Source organism: Gopherus flavomarginatus, chromosome 1 (genome assembly GCF_025201925.1).
Source record: "Gopherus flavomarginatus isolate rGopFla2 chromosome 1, rGopFla2.mat.asm, whole genome shotgun sequence".
Lineage (NCBI taxonomy): Eukaryota > Metazoa > Chordata > Testudines > Testudinidae > Gopherus > Gopherus flavomarginatus.
Window position 1 is genome coordinate 100,040,024 of NC_066617.1, and position 21,250 is coordinate 100,061,273.

The 21,250-nt window shown below is 50.6% G+C and overlaps 1 protein-coding gene across 1 annotated transcript; it reads right to left on the minus strand.

Annotated features, from left to right (window-relative positions):
* Positions 1-10,354: 10,354 nt before the first annotated feature.
* LOC127039173 (histone H1.0) lies at positions 10,355-12,745 on the minus strand. The gene has a single exon (XM_050932441.1). The coding sequence runs from the start codon at positions 12,322-12,324 to the stop codon at positions 11,743-11,745; it is 582 nt and encodes a 193-aa protein (XP_050788398.1). The 5' UTR covers positions 12,325-12,745; the 3' UTR covers positions 10,355-11,742.
* Positions 12,746-21,250: the final 8,505 nt, after the last annotated feature.

The window sequence follows — 21,250 nt, forward strand, 5'->3', positions numbered from 1 at the left end:
TTAGTTTTTTCCATGGATGGTTAGAGTTAGCAAAATATTTATATATTTTCTGCAAAGTTGTGAAGAAAACCTTCAGGGCTGGGCTGGCCTTAACTTCAGCAGCATGCCCCAAAACTAGGTTAATTTGATGAGCTGGATAATGGATGTATAATGCATACTTTTTGTCTCCCTTGCCTGAAAGCTGTTCTCTCATTTTTGCTTGCAATCCTCCATGAGCCCCAGCCATAACATTGGTCCCATCATATCACTGTCCAGACATATATTTGGGATGTAATCCATAATTGAAGAATAAAACATTAGTTAACTGGTCACACAAGGATGCAGCATCTGCCTCACTGCCACAAAACTAACAAAGTGATCTTTTCTATCTGCTTTTCCTTCAGTATGCTCAATACCAACACAATGAAGCAAAATGGCTATTTTATCAACACGGCTAATATCCATGGTTGCATCTGCAATGACAGTAACAAAAACCTACCTTATTTGTAGCAATTAAACATGCACCTCCTGGTTTCTGATACCAAAAGACTCTTAAGTTCATCAGTAATTGTCTTGCTCAAGTATTTGATTCTCTTGGTGTCACAGATACATTGGACAAAAGCTGTATTATGTCTGGCAAGTAGCTTAATTATGCTCAAGTACATACTACACTTGTTGCTCTCCAACACTTCACAGTGACTGTGGAAGGGGAGATGTAAACTAGCTAAAATGTTGACTGTGTCAAGCAATATTTTTAGTATTTCTTTTAGATTCTTTAGTCTAGGGTCTGTCTTATCCGAAAACAGCCCTTGGCCTTCAAAAGGAAGGTCCTGTATTGTGTGCTGGAGCTCCGGCGGAAGGCCGGAAACCTGCAGCCAGGAGAGGCGACGCATTGTTACACCCGACGCGAGGGTACGGGCAGCCGAATCCGCAGCGTCCAGAGAGGCTTGCAAGGACGTGCGTGCGACCCTCTTGCCTTCCTCTAAGATGGCCGCAAACTCCTGACGAGCGTCTTGTGGCAACAGCTCCTTGAATTTGTCTGCTGCCACCCAGGGGTTAAAGGCGTATCTACTTAACAGGGCCTGTTGGTTGGAGACCCTGAGTTGCAGCGCCCCCGCCGAGTACACCTTACGGCCGAGGAGGTCCATCCGCCTAGCCTCCCTGGATTTGGGGGCTGGAGCCTCCTGGCCATGACGCTCCTTATCATTGACAGATTGGACCACCAGGGAACACGGAGTCGGGTGTACGTGGAGGTACTCGTAGCCCTTAGAAGGAGCCATGTACTTCCTCTCGACGCCCTTCGCAGTGGGAGGAATGGAGGCCGGGGACTGCCAGATGGTGGTGGCGTTGGCCTGGATGGTCCGTATGAACGGCAGGGCGACCCTGGTGGGAGCGTCTGCGGAGAGGATGGTGACAATAGGGTCCTCTACCTCCGAGACCTCCTCGGCTTGTAGACTCAGGTTTTGGGCTACTCGCCGGAGGAGGTCCTGGTGCGCCCTGAGGTCCAGCGGGGGGGGGCTGTTGGAGGAGGTCCCAGCCACCGCTTCATCAGGGGAAGAAGATGAGGAGACCCCCGGCAAGAGGGTGTCTGAAGGGGGGTCTCCCTCGGCCCTCGCCTCTGCCTCAGGAGCCAAAGTGGAGTCCTGTTGCTTGGATCCTTCCTCCCCATCCGGGGAGGGAGGGGGGCGAGACAACGAGGCCTCAGGTGCCCTGCGCTCTGCAGTCGGCGGCCTAGCAGGGAGCTGTTGGGGGCCCTGGGCCTGATGATACGCCCAGGGTGTCCAGAAACCCCATTGCTGTGGGGCTGCGTCCTGCTGTGGAGGCTCGCTGAACAGCGCCGCCTGCCGGTCGGTGCCCAGCGCGTACCCACTGTCCGCCAGCGAAGACACGGACGGCTGCCTCGAGGGCCATGGCGGAGCGGACCCTGGATGGTAATGGTCCGCGCGGGCCGGCACGGGCGATCGTCTCGGTGCCGGGGACCGGTGCCGGGAGTCGTAACGGTGCCGGGAGCGGGACCGAGTTCTGCCACGGTGCCGGGATCTGGATCGGTACCGGGCGCCGCTTCGGTGCCGGGATCGGGACCTGCCACCGGTTCGGTACCGGGAGGTCGACCGGGACCGGGACCTGCCACCAGCTCGGCGCCGGGAGGTCGACCGGTGCGGCGAACGTCTGGATCGGCTCCTGGACTCGCGGTGCCGGTAACGGCGGCTGGAGTCCGACCGCGATCGTCTCGGTGTCGACCGGCGCCGCGAGTGCGACCGGTACCGCTGAGGGGAGCGGTGCCGGGACTGCGAGCGGCGGCGGGATCTGGAGCGACCCTGACGTCGGGACCTGGAGCGAGAACGAGAGTCCCGGGACGGTGCCGACATCATAGGCTTGCCTCTGGACACAACCCGCACCGGAGGTACCGGGGGTGGTAGCTGCGTGGGCTCGGTCAGGGCTATGAGGTCCCGTGCCGAGGCGAAGGCCTCTGGTGTAGATGGCACCACTATCTCAACCCCAGATGTCATGGGGGAGCTTGGCGGCACCGGACTCGACGGACCCGCCGGGCCCGGAGTCGACGGTGCCGGCGGGGCCGCGGCCGATACTGAGGCCGGGCGCTCCACTCGGGTGTGCCTGGCCGGAGTAGTGGACTTCGACGGCCTAGGCTCTGTCCCCGGTGCCGGAGAAGGTCGGTGCCGGGGAGTCTTCTCGGTGCCGGTGCGATCCGGTGCCGGCGCCGACATCACGGCCTGCGAAGCCGCCGGGTCAAGTGCCGCTTCCAGGAGGAGAGTCCGGAGCCTTTGATCCCTCTCCTTCTTAGTCCTTGGCTTAAAAGCCTTGCAGATGCGGCACTTGTCGGATCTATGCGATTCCCCCAGGCACTTCAGGCACGCGTCGTGGGGGTCGCTCGTGGGCATAGGCTTCTTGCAGGCCGCACACTGCTTGAAGCCCGGCGAACCAGGCATGAGCCCGGTGCCGGGTGCCGGGAAGGGCTAAGCCCCCGGCGAAAAAACTATTTACAACTACTTAACACTTAACTACTACTATCTAACTAACAGTCTAATTAACAACTACAATAGAGATAACGATAGAAAAACAAGGAGAGCTAGGGACGTGGAGGACAGCTATGCCGCGCTCCACAGTTCCAACGACCGACACGGCGGTAAGAAGGAACTGAGGAGCGGGTGGGCCGGCAGGGATATATATTGGGCGCCATGGCGGCGCCACTCCAGGGGGCGACCTGCCGGCCCACTGGAGTTGCTAGGGTAAAAAGTTTCCGACGAACGTGCACGCGCGGCGCGCACACCTAACTGGAATGGATGTGAGCAATCACTCGAAGAAGAACCAACAAATGCGACAGTATGCATAATCCGAAAGATATGGGTAGGCTAGGCAGTTGACTTGTAAATCTACATGCAGTGCATCGTTCATTCTTTAAAATGAAAATGAAAAATGGTAGTTTGTAGGGAAAAAAAGGAAACTGTACAGTTGGTATATCACTTTCAGTTGACTGGCAAGAATCAATACTAATTCATCTTTGACTACAGTAAATATGCCCAATGGCTTGTGATGGGATGTTAGATGGGGTGGGATCTGAGTTATTACAAAAAATTCTTTCCTGGGTGTCTGGCTGGTGAGTCTTGCTCACATGCTCAGGGATTAGCTGATCGCCATATTTGGGGTTGAGAAGGAATTTTTGGCCAGGGAAGATTGGAAGAAGCCCTGGGGGGTTTTCGCCTTCCTCTGCAGTGTGGGGCACGGGTCACTTGCTGGAAGGTTCTCTGCACCTTGAAGTCTTTAAACCATGATTTGAGGACTTCAGTGGCTCAGGAACAGATTTGATACAGGAGTCGGAGGGTGAGATTCTGTGGCCTGCATTGCGCAGGAGGTCAGACTAGATAATCATAATGGTCCCTTCTGACCTTAACGTCTATGATTCTATGAATACATAAAACAAACACACTAGGGCAGATGATAATGCTGAATCTGGAAAGTGACTTTTATCAGATGAGAACTTCAAACCTATTTCAGCAGGAAGACAGCTTTGACCTGCTTCATTGTTAACATGCTCATCTACATGATCTTCGTTTTGATGTTTTTGTTTTAAGATAATCTATGGTATCTTTGGCTTTGTTGGTTTGTAGCTCATCTTACAGGACCTTCAATTGTGCCTGTTCCAAGCAGAGTGTAACTGGAGTTATCATCAGCTACAACTACAGGTACAACTTCAGTGGTACTGCACTACTCATTTTCCTGACTTAAACCTTGACACAATGACAGATTTCTACTTGCTGAATTGATACGAAGTTCTTGACTTTCTACTTCAGAATGCAGGGGTTGATCAGGAAGCTTGTAAAAAAGCAGTTACCTACCTTTTCATCTCTGTTTAGGACGACCAGACAGCAAATGTGAAAAATCGGGGTGGGGGTGAGGGTAATAGGGTAAGAAAAAGACCTAAAAATCATGACTGTCCCTATAAAATCAGGACATCTGGTCACCCTATATCTGTTGTTCTTCATGGCGAGTCCATGTTAGGTGTACATATGCCACATGCACCGCTCCGGGAGATTTTTCCCCTAGTGGTATCCGTAGGGCTGGCTCTAGTGTTCCCTAAAGCTCCGCACTCATGTGCCAGTATAAGGGGAGCCACTGTCCCTGCACCATAGGCGCCATCTCCGTGGGTGCTCTGGAGCTGGAGCACCTATGGGAAAAATTAGTGGGTGATCTGCATCCACCAGCAGCCAAATTCCCCACCCTACTTCCTCCTCTTTCTCCATCTCCTTCTTTGAGCACGCTGTGTCCCCACTCCTCCGCCTACCTCCCAGTGCTTGCCGCCACCAAGCAGCTGTAGCAAGCTCCATGAGGGATGGGGGAGAAGCGGGAATGTGTCGCGCTTAGGGGAAGAGGTGGGGATGGGGTAGGGATTTGGGAAAGGAGTTGGAATAAGAGCAGGGAGGGGGTGGAGTTGGGGTGGGGACTTCGGGAAGGGGTTGGAATGGGGGCGGGAGGGGGCGGGACAGAGGTGGAGTTGGGGCGGGGCCAAGAGCAGAAGGGGGTCCAGCACCCACCGGCACCAGTAGAAGTCAGCGCCTGCGCCCTGCGCCTCTCCAGTTTCTTCTCACTGTCCACTCAGACAGAGGGGAAGGACAGTGGGTCATGGAATGGATATGAGCTACACATCTCGAAGAACAGTTATGAAAGGTAGGTAGCCATTTTTTCTTCTTTGAGTGCTCGTTCATGTCGATTCCATGTTAGGTGACTCACCAGCAGCATCTCTGGAGGTGGGCTAGGAGTTCAGGGGCATGCTGACTATAACACAGCTCTCCTGAAACTGGCATTGTCTCTGGCCTGTTGGATAATGGCGTAGTGAGACGCAAACGTGTGCACTGATGACCACGTCACGGACCTGACAAAGTCCTGTATTGGTATTTGTGCCAGGAAAGCCGCTGAAGATGCTTGCGCTCTTGTTGAGTGGGCCCTTACGATGGCCAGAGGCAGGGTCCCCACCTGCTCGTAGCAGGCCCGGGTACAGACCGTGATCCAGGACGAGTTCCTCTGGGCTGACACCTGAAGCCTTTTTATTCTGTCTGCTACCGCAACAAAAAACTGCGTCGATTTGTGGAGGAGTCTTGTCCTGTCAATGTAAAAGGCTAAGGCCCTTCTAATGTCCAGAGAATGCAGACGCTGTTCTTCTATCTTGTGAGGTTTTCGGAAGAAGACCAGCAGAAAGATGTCTTGGTCGATGTGAAATTGCAACACCATGTTGGAGAGAAAGATTGGGCGTGGAAGCAGCCAGACTTTGTCTTTGAAGAAAATGATATTTTGGGGTATGCAGCCAGAAGCCCCTGCAGATCCTGCACTTATCTTGGATGTGAGCCTCCCCCAAGCACTTTTGGCTGCTGGAATAGGGGTTGCTCTCCAGCACTGGCATGGGTTAATATAGGCTGCATATGGTTTGAAGCCTGAGAATCAGGGCATGCCCCGTCCTGGGATCAACGTCCCTTAAGGAGACTAGCTAACTAACAAGAATTAGAACTGACAACTACTAACTATTTACAAGAAGAGATATGTAAACCACTAGGGGAGGCTTGTCGAAGCAAGAGAAGAGGACTGTTCTATCAGCCGTCACTGGCAGTAAGAAGGAACTGGAGGAGTGCAGGGCCAGCAGCGCCCCTTTTACTGGTGCATGAGTGCAGGCCACCAGGGGATGCTAGAGTTGGCCCTATGGATACAACTAGCAGGAAAATCTCTGGCGGCAGGGCATGTGGCGCACACATAGCTAACATGAAATCGACATGAGAAAGTACTGTACTCAAAGAAGAATGATCGTTTCTGCTGCTTAGGATCTCTGGAGGCAGTTTGTAATAAATGTCTTTTTGCTTTCTAAAACCAGACATGTATGTGTGTTTATGGTTTTCATTTTTAGACATCTTCCAGTGTGTGAGAATAACTAAGTTGGAAGTCTAGGTCTAAATAGAGTGTATTTTTGTGCTTCTTGATTTATCCTTCAGTTGTGAGGGTAGTCCTAAAAAAATGTTGATTGTCTCTGCAGAATTTAGCAGTGACAGGCAGAACCAGAGTGGAGAATGGCTGCAGAGAGTGCTGTGGGAGAGGCTGGAACAGGCAGACACACACGCCTCTCAGTATCCCACAGCAAGAGAAGGCTATGGAAATAAAATACATTTCCCAGCAGCAGCCCCTTCAGCACTGGAGCATGCCCAGTGGCTGCAACCCCTGCTGGATAGGGTAGAAAGAATGAGTACTTGTGGCACCTTAGAGACTAACAAATTTATTTGGGCATAAGCTTTTGTGGGCTAAAACCCACTTCACTGGATGCATGCAGTGGAAAATACAGTAGGAAGATATATATACACAGAGGATATGAAAAAATGGGTGTTGCCATGCCAACTATAATGAGACTCATCAATTAAGGTGGGCTATTATCAGCAGGAGGAAAAAAGGGTAGTGATAATCAGGATGGCCCATTTCCAACAGCTGACAAGAAGGTGTGAGTAACAGTGTGTGTGTGTGGGGGGGGGGGGGAAATTGACATGGGGATATAGTTTTTACTTTGTGTAATAACCCATCCACTCCCAGTCTTTATTCAAGCCTAATTTAATGGTATCCAGTTTGCAAATTAATTCCAATTCTGCAGTTTCTCATTGGAGTCTGTTTTTGAAGTTTTTTTGTTGGAGAATTGCGACTTTGAGGTCTGTAATCGAGTGACCAGGGAGGTTGAAGTGTTCTCCAGCTGGTTTTTGAATGTTATAATTCTTGACATCTGATTTGTGTCCATTTATTCTTTTGCATAGAGACTGTCCGGTTTGGCCAATGTACGTGGCAGAGGGGCATTGCTGGCACATGATGGCATATATCACATTGGTAGACGTTTTGTGTAATGACCGATCCACTCCCAGTCTTTTCATGTTCTCTGTGTATATATATCTTCCTACTGTATTTTCCACTGTATGCATCCGATGATACAGACTAACACGGCTACCACTCTGGAAAGGTTAGGAAATTCCTTCTACTCCCGGCCACTGCTGGGCATGCTCAAATGCTGTGGGAAGTTTGCAAAGGCGGAGCAGGACAGGTTGGTGGGTGGGACCCCAGGGCTAGGTGAGATGTTAGAGTGTAGACATATGCAACTCACGCAGTTGCCCTGAAGCAGGAGGAGGACCCCTGCCCCCTTGCCATGGTGACTGACTACATTACTTGTGAGAGTGGGACCCTAGAATCAAGTGGGAGGGGGCAGATGGCAGAGGAACAGGTGGTGCAGCTGTTCGGGATCCATGTGTAACACCAATAGACCCCGGTCATCAGTGGGATTGAACCTGGGACCTCTTGAGCCTCTACAGCAGGGGTAGGCAACCTATGGCACGCGTGCCAAAGGCAGCACACGAGCTGATTTTCAGTGGCAGTCACACTGCCCGGGTCCTGGCCACCAGTCCCAGGGGCTCTGCTGCTGGCCTGGGATACCGTCCGCTGGCCCCCTGCCAGCCGGGGTTTCATCTGCTGGCCCTGCTCAGCCTGCTGCCACCCCCGGGTCCCGGTCACTGGTCCAGGAGGCTCTGCTGCTGGCCTGGGGTCCCAGCCGCCTGCCCAGGGCTCTGCAGTCACCCCCGGCTGTGGCCCACTGGCCCCACCCTGGGGCAGTGAGGGGTGCAGACAGAGGCAAGAGGGGGCACATCTCAGCATCACCACCTTAAAAATTGTTCCAGCGCCACTGTGCTGAGATATTTTAAGTCCTGATTTGCTGCTTACATCACTGTCACGCCACGTGGAACAGGGCACTGCGTTTGACGTTGAGATTAGAATGTACATGCAAGAACAGGAATCAGAATTTCTAATAGATTTCAAGATGTCCAGCAATTTGGCCCAGTGCTTTCTTTTCTAATTAAACCTGAAAAGTTCAACAAATGCGACTTGGATTTGTCTGTATTTCAGTGGGTGGGTGTTGAAGATTTCGAAATGCAGCTCATTCAGTTAAAAAGCTCAGAATTGTGGGCATCAAAGTTTGGAGATCTGCAGAGTGCACTTGAAGCTACCAAGAGAGATCATGGGGCCTCTGTTCTGACCTGCTAGATGTCCCTGCCAGTGAAATTTAACTGTTTGAAGAAAATTGTGTTTGCAATGCTTTTGGCATTTGGATCCACATACCTGTGTGAACAGGTATTTTCACACATGAAATCTGTCCTCTGTCCCTCTTGGAGCCAGTTAACAACTGAACACTCAGAAGCCTGGGTGAAGCTTAAAATATCCAAGTACGTGCCAGACATTGGAAAATTCAGCAAGGAAAAGCAAGGGCAAGGATCACACTAAACTGATAAGATCTGCATTTGAATTTAATTTGAAATGAAGCTTCTTAAACATTTTAAAAACCTTATTTACTTTACATACAACAATAGTTTAGTTATATATTATAGACTCATAGAACGAGACTGTCTAAAAATGTTAAAATGTATTACTGGCATACGAAACCTTAGAGTGAATAAATGAGACTTGGCACAGCACTTCTGAAAGGTTGCCGACCCCTGCTCTACATTTTACCTCTCTAAGTGGTCTCAGTGCCACTAGACGGGACAGAACACCACACCCAGAAGGTGTGTGGGTTACATATGCACTTGGAGGACACCTGCAGACTCAACACTGCTCAGCCACAGCCTAGGCTGCTGCCATTGTTTGCAGCCTGTGGAACCTGTAGAAAGAGCAATGCGCTGGTCCCCACTGCCCACTTTTGAATTTGCCTGGGGAAGGAGGCCTCCAAAACGGTGGCTCTACCATGAATTCTGATTAGCAGGTACCACCAATGGTCAGAGGCCCCTCCTCTCCTCCAACTGACCAGGCAAATTCAAATGTGGGCAGCAGCAACCAGCAAGGTGGCTCTTTCTAGCAGCTCTGACTCCAACTCTCGTGGCAGCAGCAGTGATTCATGGCTCACTGGCTCCTACGACAGCAGTTCTGGCTTTGGTGGGAGCAGTCGTCCTTGCTCTAGGAGGCAGCAGAACTGGTGGGTGCACAGTCCAGACCAGAGAGAGCAGATGGCAAAGCATAGAGCTGGGGAGGAGGGGAACGGAGGAGAGATGACTGCAGGGGTGGGGTAGGTGAGAGTTTCTTTTAATGACTGTAGGACATGTGATGGCCGGTGGGGGAAACACAATCTAAACCTGGACCAGGGTCCACCTTTTTGCTTCTTTGCTACTGGCAGAGCGAGATGGGGGACCCAGACTGGGAGGGGGCAGTCAGCATTTGCTGACCCTTCTTACTATTAAATCTGCCACTCTAGCCAAGATTTGGAATAGCAAAGGCTAGCACAGGTCAGGACAGAAAAGCATTGGCAAAATTGTACAAATGGTCCCCAGAAACAGAGCGCCCGAGCAATGGCCTCACAATCTGCTTTTCCACAGCCAGCTGGGATGCAGTAAAAGATTCTTTTAGTACACTGACAATATTTCAGTGGCAGAGTCCATTTGACAAATCAGGAAAGATGGAAGGTGATTTGGGCACCTTCTGTGCTCAGGGTATTCTGGCTTGGATACCTAGTTTGTCAATCTAAAAGCCAAGTGGCATTATGCTTGTGAAATGCCCCTTGTCACCACTCCTTTTTACTGAAGGAAGCTTCCCCTCCCAATTTCTTTCAATTGTTCCAACCCTGTGTGACACCCCATGCTCTAGGTCTAGGATTTATCCATAGTTCAGGCACCAGCAAGCTTTCCTTATCCCTTCAGCACCCCTTACATACCAGAGAGCTATCAGTGTTTTTACAACTTGGAAGAGGAATAACACCTTACCAGCCAACCATGTGTGCACACATGCATAACCCTTTCTCCCCGTGTTCCCCTCTCCAGCCTGTGTATTTTTAAATACTAAAGAATACAAAGACGACAGTGAATGAGGGAAATTTCAACCTTCCTCTATTTATTTGCTGTTGTTGTTTTAAACTCTAAAATTACAAAGACAGCAAATTATTTCCTGCACAAATTACACTTACAAAATAAAATGAACAAGCGTCAATCCTATGAGATTTTCACTTGGTTTTAAACAGCAAACCCACCAAATATACTTTTTAGTTTTTTATTGGAATATTGGAAATATCCCCTCCACACTGCCCTCCCAACCACCCCTCCCTGTTCCCCCACATCTGAAGCAATAACAGTACACAGCTCCAGTTCCACAAAGCAACTTTTGACAGATTCAGTATTGGTTACATTTTTTTCCCCACTCCCCCTCCCATCAAAAAAATCCACACCTAAAGAAACTGTCGATCGTGTGCCTTCTATTGTAGATGTATGGCTACATACCAAAGCTATGGATCAGGAAGTGGTCACTGCAGAGTTAGAAAGCACTCAGAGAACCCAGAACAGTCAGTGGTGAAGGGTTGGTTTTCTTAACCCCTTCTCTTAACCCACAAGATATTAGACTCTGGAGGGATTAGGACGATGCTTCTCATGCAGTTGGAAGCAGAACCTCTTTTTTCTCTCATTTCTTTTGAGGGGGTGGGGGAATTAGACCTCACACCTCTGTTTCCACTTCAATGCCATCACCCATGATTTTCTGCAAATCCATCCTTTTTAGGAAAAATCCACTTTGCAAATCCCACCAGGAAATCTCCACTGATCCCCGTTTAAAGCCTCTCAGTTAAAAGGCAACCTCCTCCCAAAAAAGCAAAGTAGGTGGACAGATGACCAGCTCCAGCCCATTCCTCTCACTGGGTGGGGAAGACACACCACATGTATCATGAGCTGGTCTCCCTGTCATTAGAAATGCTGAACCATCAGACTGAGGTTAAAGAAAATGTAATTTATGCTACAGCAATTAATCCCATGTGGTTGAGATCTTCCAGCATAATTACTTTTCTCAAACCCCCTTCATTTAGGGATCTTTGTCTCCATACTCTGGCATGGGCAAATTCCATGCACAGCCAATTTACCTGTATGAAACCCTGGAGCTGGTAGGAGACTGGGGAACTCAATTCCCTTTTATCCAACATGGATTCCCCCCTGCTCCCAAAACACAAATAAGTATTTCATACATTAAAAAAAGAGAGAGCTCTAAGATTACAACAGAAGAAAAAACAAACCAATAACACTTATAAGACAAGTCTCAGCACTGCTTTGTTGTTATTTTTAGTAACTGAATCATTTTAACTATTTCAGGGAAATAACAGTCCAGTCTTTTATAAAGTTGCAATAGAAAGAGAGAAGAGAATAAAGGAGAAAACTATTTACAGAAGTAGAAGTGAAGAAGAGTGTCCAAGAAAGAAGATCCCAGACTTGGACTTCACTTCTTCTTGGCTGATTTCTTTGCACTGGACTTTGCTTTGGGTTTTGATGGCTTTGCCTTTTTAGGCTTTGATGCCTTCACTGGCTTGGCCTTGACAATCTTTGGCTTCTTGGCTTTCTTTGGCACAGCTGCTGGCTTCTTTTTGGCTTTCTTGGCGGCAGCTTTGGGCTTCTTGGCTGGGGACTTGGTGGCAGCTTTCTTGGGTTTAGCTGCTTTCCTGGGCGTCGTGGCCTTCTTGACTTCCTTCTTGGCTTTCTTAGCTGGGGGTGGCTTCTTGGGTTCATCACCCTTGGCCAGGCGGAAAGAGCCAGATGCACCGACCCCTTTGGTCTGCTTGAGGACACCAGTGGTGACCAGCCTCTTGATGGCCAACTTGATTTGGGAGTCAGCATTCTCCCCCACTTTGTAGTGGCTCTTAATGTATTTCTGGATGGACTGGCGAGAAGAGCCGGCCCGGCTCTTTTCAGCTTGAATGGCGGCCACTATCATGTCTGAGTACTTGGGGTGATCTGTTGACTTCTTGGCCACCTTGGCCCGTTTGGGCTTGGTGGCAGGGGCTGAGGCGGAATTCTCCGTCATCTTTTGCTTTCCCTCCAGGTCAAGGGAATCAGATGACCCCTGTGCACAGGGTCCTCAAGCCGCCTCGCTGCCCGCTGGCTCCCAGATGCTCTCCCCACGTGCGGTGCTTCGTCCCAGTGGCCGTGCAGAAGGCCGGCCTGTGAAACAGGCACCGGCCGGGGGTTCTCTTTGCAACGGGCAGACGGGTTCGCCCCTTGCGACCGGCGTCCCCTCTTGGCGGTGGCGGACCCGGGTGCCTCTCTGTGGCTCGGTCCCTCGTGGGCCTGCTCTGTGCCTCTGTGTCTGTCAGTCAGGGCCCGAGTCCCCGTGTCAGGCTGTGAGTGGCCGCCCCTCCCGCCGTCTGCGGGTCTCGGTCCCCCCCAGCAGGCTCGGCTCTGCCTCCTCTCCGCCTCCCGCGCGGTGTCTGGCTCTCCAGGCAGCAGCCGGCGCATCCGGGTATTTAGCGCCGCGGCGCGGACCGCGGTGAGGACAGGGCTGCTGGCTGCCTGCTCAGGGCCCCGAATGGCGCCGCGCCGCCGACATCTGTGTTTCTTCCGCCGCCCCAAGCGGCCCTTTGCCCCCTCCCCGGGCGGCCCCGCGCCCCCCCGCCGCCGCCCCCGGCTGCGCCGCTCCCTGGGCTCCCCGCCGCCGGGCCCCGCTCCCGCCGCCGCCGCCTCCCGCCCGCTCAGGCCGCCCCAAACGGCGCCGGGTGCCGCCGGGGCCCCGCCACATTTCCCCTTTGCGCCCCCATAGCCGGGCGGCCGGGGGGTCCCGGCCCGGGTCGAGCCACCGGGGGCAAGGGCCGGGTCTGGGCCGCCGGGAGACCCCGATCCCGGCCCGCTGCGGGCCCCAGGACCCCTTCGGGGGCCCCCGGAACAGACCCCAACTAACACAGGGAGCCCCGAGCCAGGCGAGGCGCAGCCCGACCTGGCCGGGGAGGGGGGGAGGGGTGGCTCCCCCAAGCCTGGGGGGGTCCCCGGGGGGAACCTCCTGCCCCCAGCCCCGGGACCCCCACTCCTGCCCCCTCCCCAAACTCCTGCTCTGCAAAACTTTCTTTGGTATTAGATGGGAAGTTTGCAGTCATCCCCCTCCCCCCGAGTCCCCCTGGCTGCCCCCTGCCTGGGGCTGGGGGCACACGGGCAGGGGACATGCCCCGCCCATGCCTGAGCTATATGGGGGCACCGGGCGCAGGGAGGGGGGTTCTCTCAGTTGCCCCTCTCCCCAAAACCCACTGCACTGGGCACAGGTTCCTGAACAATAACAAAGCCAGCTACCATGGAGAAAAAATTGGGGGGCACACATCCCACACACCTCATACCTTACCCCAGCCCTCCGCACACACCCAGCCAGGTACCCCCGGAGCTGCACCTGCCCCCCATCCCGTTTGCCCCCCACAAACTGCTTTGGGGACTTGTACTGGCGCAATCCTGAGCTGTTTTATTACCTCCTGCAGTTTTTAGTGAGGAATCGATCTTATCGTTTCAAAACATATTTCCACCCTCTTTGAGGGGACATGGGGAGGGGGAGACTGGGACTGGGAGAGGGGCAGATTATCGCTAGTGTAACTGTAATTTACATACATATTCTGGGAAAGTGTGTAATTGCTATTGGGAGATTAAATGTACGTGCCATCGCCATTTTGCTGGAAGGATAGGTTGTTTTTTCTTCCCCCTTTTTCTTCTATTTTTTATAACATATGTATAAAATAACATCGTGGACGCAAAAATTGAGGTGCGGGGCTGAAATCTGAGACCTTATGGTACCGAGTCACTTGAGATGGAGAGAGTTAAAATACATGTGAAACACTTTTTACTAGCCATAAAATAACCTGGAGTCCTAACAACACGAAAACTACCACCAAACAAATATATATATATATACATACTCATATGAACCCACAGGTCGGGACCCACCCACCCTTCCCATCTCAATGACAGGGTATGACATAGGGAACAATCAGACAAATAGTTTGTCAGTTTATAAACAATGCACAGGAAGAATTATTTTATTTAGATACAGGATTTAAATAATCAACCATTTGTTCTTGAAATGTCCATATCTGTTTCCTCCAGCCCCCTCGTTGTGTGCTTGTCTACCCCATCTAATAGCTTTCTCCTTTTTAATTCAGCTGGGTGTTTATTTTAATTGGGGGGAAGGGGAGAGGTGAACGCACGGTTTATAAATAAATATATGAAGCAGAGAAAGAACCTAATAGGTGCATCTCGATAGTTTAAGGGGAGAAAAGTTATTCAGTGAGCTCTAGGCAAAAGTGAGATTATTAGATGAGAAGAGGTAGGATCTGACCTCCTAAAATATTCTGATCCAAATTGTGGATCAGTTTCTTTACCAATAGGCACGCAGGGATTAGACGGCGGACGCTGTTGCTTCATTCTGCAACTATATTTGCATCGAGTGCCTAATGTACTTTAGCAGCAGTTTAACGCGTATGTGACAGTTTATTAAATACGAGGGGATTTTTTTTTAAAGACCAACAGATTTACACAAATAAAATAGAATCTTTTTTTTTTTAAACCCACCATTCATCTTGGAGTGGATCATGCAAATGAGTCTATATTAACATGCTGTGCTACAATGAAAATGTAGATAGAACGGCAGCAGCAAACAGAAAAGTATTACAGGGGTGGAAAAGTAGTGCATCAAATTATTTGCAAAGTCCTGAACCTCAACAGAAACCATTTGAAAGGGGAAATAAACGGTGGAGAGGGATGGAAAATCCAATTTTTATGCACGAGCCGCAATGCAAAAGTGTATCAAATGCATTGCAAACAAAAAACAAAATGCAATAAGGTATTTGCTAAACATTGAGGTGGGCAAACTTCTGGGAGGGGAGATCAATTTATACAGTATTTTCCCCATGTTTATTTATGTCTTTAGTCGTGATGGCTATGCGTACAACAGGAATTATTTCAGTGGGGGAGGGGAAATTGTAAATAGATCCTCAAGGCTTAAAGAAAAAAACTTCACCGAGATATACTTTGATATCGTTCTGTGTTATGCACTCAGGGAACAGTACACTACTCTCTCTCTCTAATCTTTTCAATTTAAAATCACTCACGCTAACCCATTAACAATCCTGCGTGGAAGGTAGCCATAGCCGCTGTGAAGAATTTCAGTCAGCTGATTAACATTTAAAGAGGCGAATAGATAAAGGATTCCTGAGTTTAACTACAGGCCACCGTAGGACGCCCAAGCACTGCATCGTGGGAAACGTAGTATCCTCGTCAATGCGTTAAGTAACAAATCCCGTGGCCGTGCTGCTGCTTAGGGTGACCTTTCAAGGATATCGAAGGCTACTGTATGAAAAATAGAAGCTAAGCGTTATTTCTGATTAATACTGAGCCACAATATCATGTTTAGGATACAAAGATACTATATATACACAGTACACACTGTCCTTGTGTGATGTTTTCAGGCAATACTTTTGTGATCTAATGCATGGCCATTGGTTATAACTTATGGAATAGAGTTGTAGTACATAAGGCACTTGTGGTGCAAAGCTGGCATGCCCATTATTTATTAAAAATGCACGGATGCAATAAGTAATCCTACCTCCCTTTGATTGAGACTATGCTCCCATCACATTACCTGTGTTCGCACAGCAGGGGTTGTATTGGATCCCAAGCTGTTGTCTTGTTGGATGATCACATAGCAGTAGATCTATCTGGAAATTTAAGATGGTACAAAAATTAAGCAGCAGTCATCTATAAAAGCAGGGCTTCCTGTTGGCAGCTTGTGTCACTGATGATTTATGATCAGCATTGCTACCTGTTGTTTTTTAGATTGATTTAAACTGCAGGTTTTGATCTATAAAGCCCTAAATGGGCTGGAATATTGCTGCTAGAGAGACTCTCTCTCTCTGTGCCACACTGTCACAACTGCAAGCCGTGAAGGCATTTGTGTGGGATCCTCCTCGATTTAAAAGAGCAGGGGCTGGTGGTGGTGGTTTCTGTGAGCAGCCTCTGTGCCGCCACAGGCTTCCTCTCTGGTCTGAAATAGCCCAGGATTATTGAACTTCAGAATATACTGCAAGACATGCCTATTTGTGTGGGCTGCTATGGAGGTGGGCCTTTGAGATTCATCAGATAGGTGGGAGAAGAGTTGGGTGTTTTATACAAAATCTAATTTTGTTTATGTAGTTCATGGCAGAGACATCTGGCATCTTCTTTTTAAATAAATCTAATAATAATATTTTTCCCTTCCTACCATTGCACCCTCAGCTGTACTGAACTCTCTGTTCAAATCTTCTTTGCCTTAGAATCATGAATATTTAATTATAGACAAAATTGACAATAGCAGGGAATTCTCTACCCTGCTGGAAGGAGTAGTAGTAGGTGATGCTCTTACTGATTTCTATTTTCTGTTTGAATGCAGAGTATTTTGATCTTGGAGGAATACTTATTTTCAAGCCTTGGCTCAATGCAGAGCCTGCTTCACGTATTCACATAGTCCACGTGATGTATTCAGATGATGTACAATCTGAGTTTTTCTATGTTTCTAGCTCTCAGGGTTGCAAAGAAAACCTTTACCAATTAGGAGCTGAGTATAACTGACACACTTGCTTTCCTCAGCCTGCAGCCGGCCTGAAATAACACCCTGGCCCCTTTCTAATCTCCATAGAGAGTCAATGCCAAAGGCTAATGAAAACACTTAATATTGACATTAGCTATGTCAATATTGCTCAAAATAGTGAATGGAATGTTGGTGGGGTTGGTACAGGGAAGAACCAGGGAGCTGCACAAAAATTCAGGGTGAGCCACAAAGACCAAAGGGCTTAAACAGCAGTGCTCGTCAAAATGCCACTGTCTCCCCCACTGAGTGAGGCTGAATGACAAGAAGGTACCAAATAAATAAAGTTTAGATACCACCTAACATCCATATCTAACCTTTGATCTTTGTGTAAAGCTCCCATTGCCAGCAGAGGGAGTTGTGGTACAGCTAGTGAACAGTAGGCAGTGTGAAATTCAGACCCCAGACCATAGTTCAGAATGGAATTTTGCCATCTCCATTGAATGAGTTGAGAGCTTGGTCTTGGCAGAATCATGCTGCAGGTGAAGTGCATCTAGCTGGGGGCCTGGGGCTTCTGGAGAGCAGTGTCCATTAGGGCTAGCAAGCACACAGCATCTGTATCTTCATGCGCTCAACACCAGGCTGTATAAAAAACAGCTAAAAGCAGCAGCTGAAAGGCATCAGGTGCTACCTCCTCAGCACCTTTCAGGGATATTTAATGTAAGTAAGACAAAATGCTGCTACTAAGGTTTTAGGATAACCAGCATTAGGAATCTGCCAGTGTTTTGGCTCCATGGAGTACTTCTGCCCTCCCCCTCAACCCCTTTTACATTTTTGAGCATCTTCTGCATCGTGTCTCTTTTGACCCATGACTAAGACCAAATCTACTAACTCCCAACAGTGGCATCAGAAGAGAAGCAAGAGGTCTGTAATAGATGAGCATGTTAATTAGGGGCACATTCCCAACTAGCCTTTCATCAATTGCCTAGATAAAGGCAGTTCTACCACCCCCCCTACTGGAAATATCAGTGAGGGCACTGCTCCCAGTACTGACCATCAGCTGACGAGGAGGAGGAAGTGGGTACAAATTACCAGGGCCCGGCTTTGTTGGTCCTGTTTAGCCAGTCTGCCCTTGCTGGGGGACCCAAACCCACTCTCGGCAGCCCTGCTGACCATCCAGAGGAACCAGCCTTCCAGTCTAACAAGTCAGGCCCCAGCAGCCAAGTGGGCTGCATGTCCAGCAGAAGGCCCATGCCTGGGAACTTTATCTCATCATCCTCTATGGTAGGCTTAGATATAGAGTCAAGCGCAGCCATCCCAAAGAAGCTCTTTGACCTCTCAGCTGCAATCACCACCATGCGGCAGTATGTGATTACAGGGATCAGCTCTGTTGGTGGGATTGTGCTTGTTCCTTGGAGCACAAAGAGGAAGAAGAGAGGGAGGTATGTGTCTCATGCCACCGATGGATCTTGTGCTTCGGTAATTCAATACCTGAAACTTCCTTGATGGCAAGAGCCTGATCATATCAGGTGTTTTAGCATCAAGGAAATGTGCATCTACTGTTTCTGTGTGGGCTGCATTGGACTTTGGTCTCGGTATCAATGAACTGTCTAATCGTGGTAGCACAGGACCTAGGTGTGCAGTGCCATCATCTCTGAGATGAGGAAGAATTATGTGATCTAAATGTGCATCCCCACATGTGAGGATTTCAAGGGTTGCTGGTGCTAATCTACAGTGGTTGAGAAGTCTGACATTCTTCAGCCAAAACCCTCTGGTAGACAGCTCTCTAACTAATCCAAGTGACACGAGTTACATTCTTCTCCTTCCCTACACCTCTTTTTACTATATTGCCTCAGATTAAGTACTTAAAATAAGGGTATTTCTCTTTTTAAATAATTGTCACACACTGCACACTAATTGTGCTATATGAAGTCTGCAGAAGATGTGGCAGCTAGCAGCTGATGCCTTTTGAGATAAGACTGTTACTCACCTTGTAACTGGTGTTCTTCGAGATGTGTTGCTCATATCCATTCCAGGTAGGTGTGCGCGCCGCGCGTGCACGTTTGCCGGAAACTTTTTTACCCTAGCAACTCCAGTGGGCCGGCAGGTCGCCCCCTAGAGTGGCGCCACTATGGCACTTGATATATACCCCTGCCGGCCCGCCCGCTCCTCAGTTCCTTCTTGCCGGCTACTCCGACAGTGGGGAAGGAGGGCGGGTGTGGAATGGATGTGAGCAACACATCTCGAAGAACAACAGTTACAACGATGAGTAACCGTCTTTTCTTCTTCGAGTGATTGCTCATATCCATTCCAGGTAGGTGAATCCCAAGCCTTACCTAGGCGGTGGGGTCGGAGTGAGAAGTCGCGGCCTGGGGCACTGCAGAGCCAAAGGCCGCATCATCTCTGGACTGCTGACCCAGGGCGTAATGGGAAGCGAATGTGTGGACTGATGACCAGGTCGCCGCCCTACAAATCTCTTGGATCGGCACGCGGGCAAGGAAAGCCAGCGATGACGCCTGTGCTCTGGTGGAGTGAGCAGTCACACGGCCCGTCGGAACGTGGGCCAGGTCATAACAGGTCCTGATACAGGAGGTAACCCAGGAAGATATCCTCTGCGAGGAAATCGGTAGCCCCTTGACCCGGTCCGCTACCGCCACGAATAACTGGGGGGACTTGCGGAATGGTTTGGTCCTGTCCACATAAAATGCTAGCGTCCGACGGACATCTAGCGAGTGGAGCTGTTGCTCCCTGCGGGACGAATGGGGCTTTGGGAAAAAGACGGGGAGGAAGATCTCCTGGTTAATGTGGAAAGCTGAGACCACCTTGGGAAGAAAGGCAGGGTGTGGTCTCAGCTGCACCTTGTCTTTATGGAAGACCGTATACGGGGGATCTACTGTGAGGGCCCGTAGTTCTGACACCCGTCTAGCTGAGGTGATGGCCACTAGGAAGGCGGTCTTCCATGAGAGATAGAGCAGGGAGCAAGTAGCTAACGGCTCAAATGGAGGACCCATGAGCCGAATTAGGACCAGGTTGAGATCCCATGAAGGGGCAGGAGAGCGGATCTGTGGATAGAGACCTTCCAGTCCCTTCAGGAATCTCGCCACCATAGGGTGGGAGAAGACGGAACATCCGTCCCCTCCAGGATGAAACGCGGAGATAGCCGCTAGGTGGACCCGAAGGGACGACAACGCCAGACCCTGGGCCTTGAGGGACCAGATGTAGTCTAGAATAGTGGTGATGGGAATCTCCATAGGGAGAAGACCTTTCTCCGAACACCAACAGGAGAAACGCTTCCACTTAGCTGAGTAAGTAGCCCTGGTGGAAGGCTTTCTACAGCCCAGGAGAACCTCCCGAACCGGGGTAGAGCAGCGTAACTTGGAGCCTGTCAACCACGCAGGAGCCATGCCGTAAGGTGCAGAGACAGAAGGTCCGGGTGACAGAGCCTGCCGTGGTCCTGGGTGATCAGGTCCGGATGTAGGGGCAGGGCGACTGGGTTGGCTACTGAGAGGTCCAGCAACATGGGGTACCAATGTTGTCTGGCCCACGCTGGAGCTATGCGAACCACACGAGCTCTGTCTCTGCGCACCTTGAGGAGGACCCTGTGTATCAGCGGAACGGGAGGGAACGCGTAAAACAGGTGGGTCGCCCATGGGATCAGGAAGGCATCCGCTATAGACCCGGGCTCCCGACCCTGAAAAGAGCAGAATGTTCGACATTTCCTGTTCTCCCTGGACGCGAAGAGGTCCATCCGGGGACGACCCCACCTCTGGAAGAGTGAGAGGGCGACGTCTGGGCGGAGGGACCACCCGTGCGAGCGGAAGGACCTGCTCAGTCGATCCGCTCGAGTGTTTCATACTCCTGGGAGATAGGAGGCGGAAAGGTGAATGGCATGGACTATACAAAACTCCCAGAGACGCATCGCCTCGAGACATAGGGGAGAGGACCTGGTGCCGCCCTGCTTGTTGATGTAGAACATGGTCGTCGTGTTGTCGGTGAACACCGCGACACAACGACCTTGAAGGTGATGGACGAACGCTTGACAAGCAAGACGGACCGCTCTCAACTCCCGTATGTTGATGTGGAGGTCCAGCTCCTGAGGGGTCCACAGGCCCTGAGTTCTTCGGGCGCCGCAGTGCGCCCCCCAGCCCAGATCTGAGGCGTCCGTAGTCAGGGATGCCGAGGGCTGGGGCGGATGAAACGGGAGCCCCGAACAGACTACGGACTGGTCCAGCCACCACCGAAGGGAGTCCAGTACCCTTTGGGGAACGGTGACAACTGTGTCCAACGAATGTCTGGCCGGCCGGTACTGCGCGATGAGCCAAGATTGAAGAGGCCTCATGCGGAGTTGGGCATACGCTGTCACGAACGTACAGGCCGCCATATGTCCCAGGAGGGCCAGACATGTTCTTAGAGAGGTCAG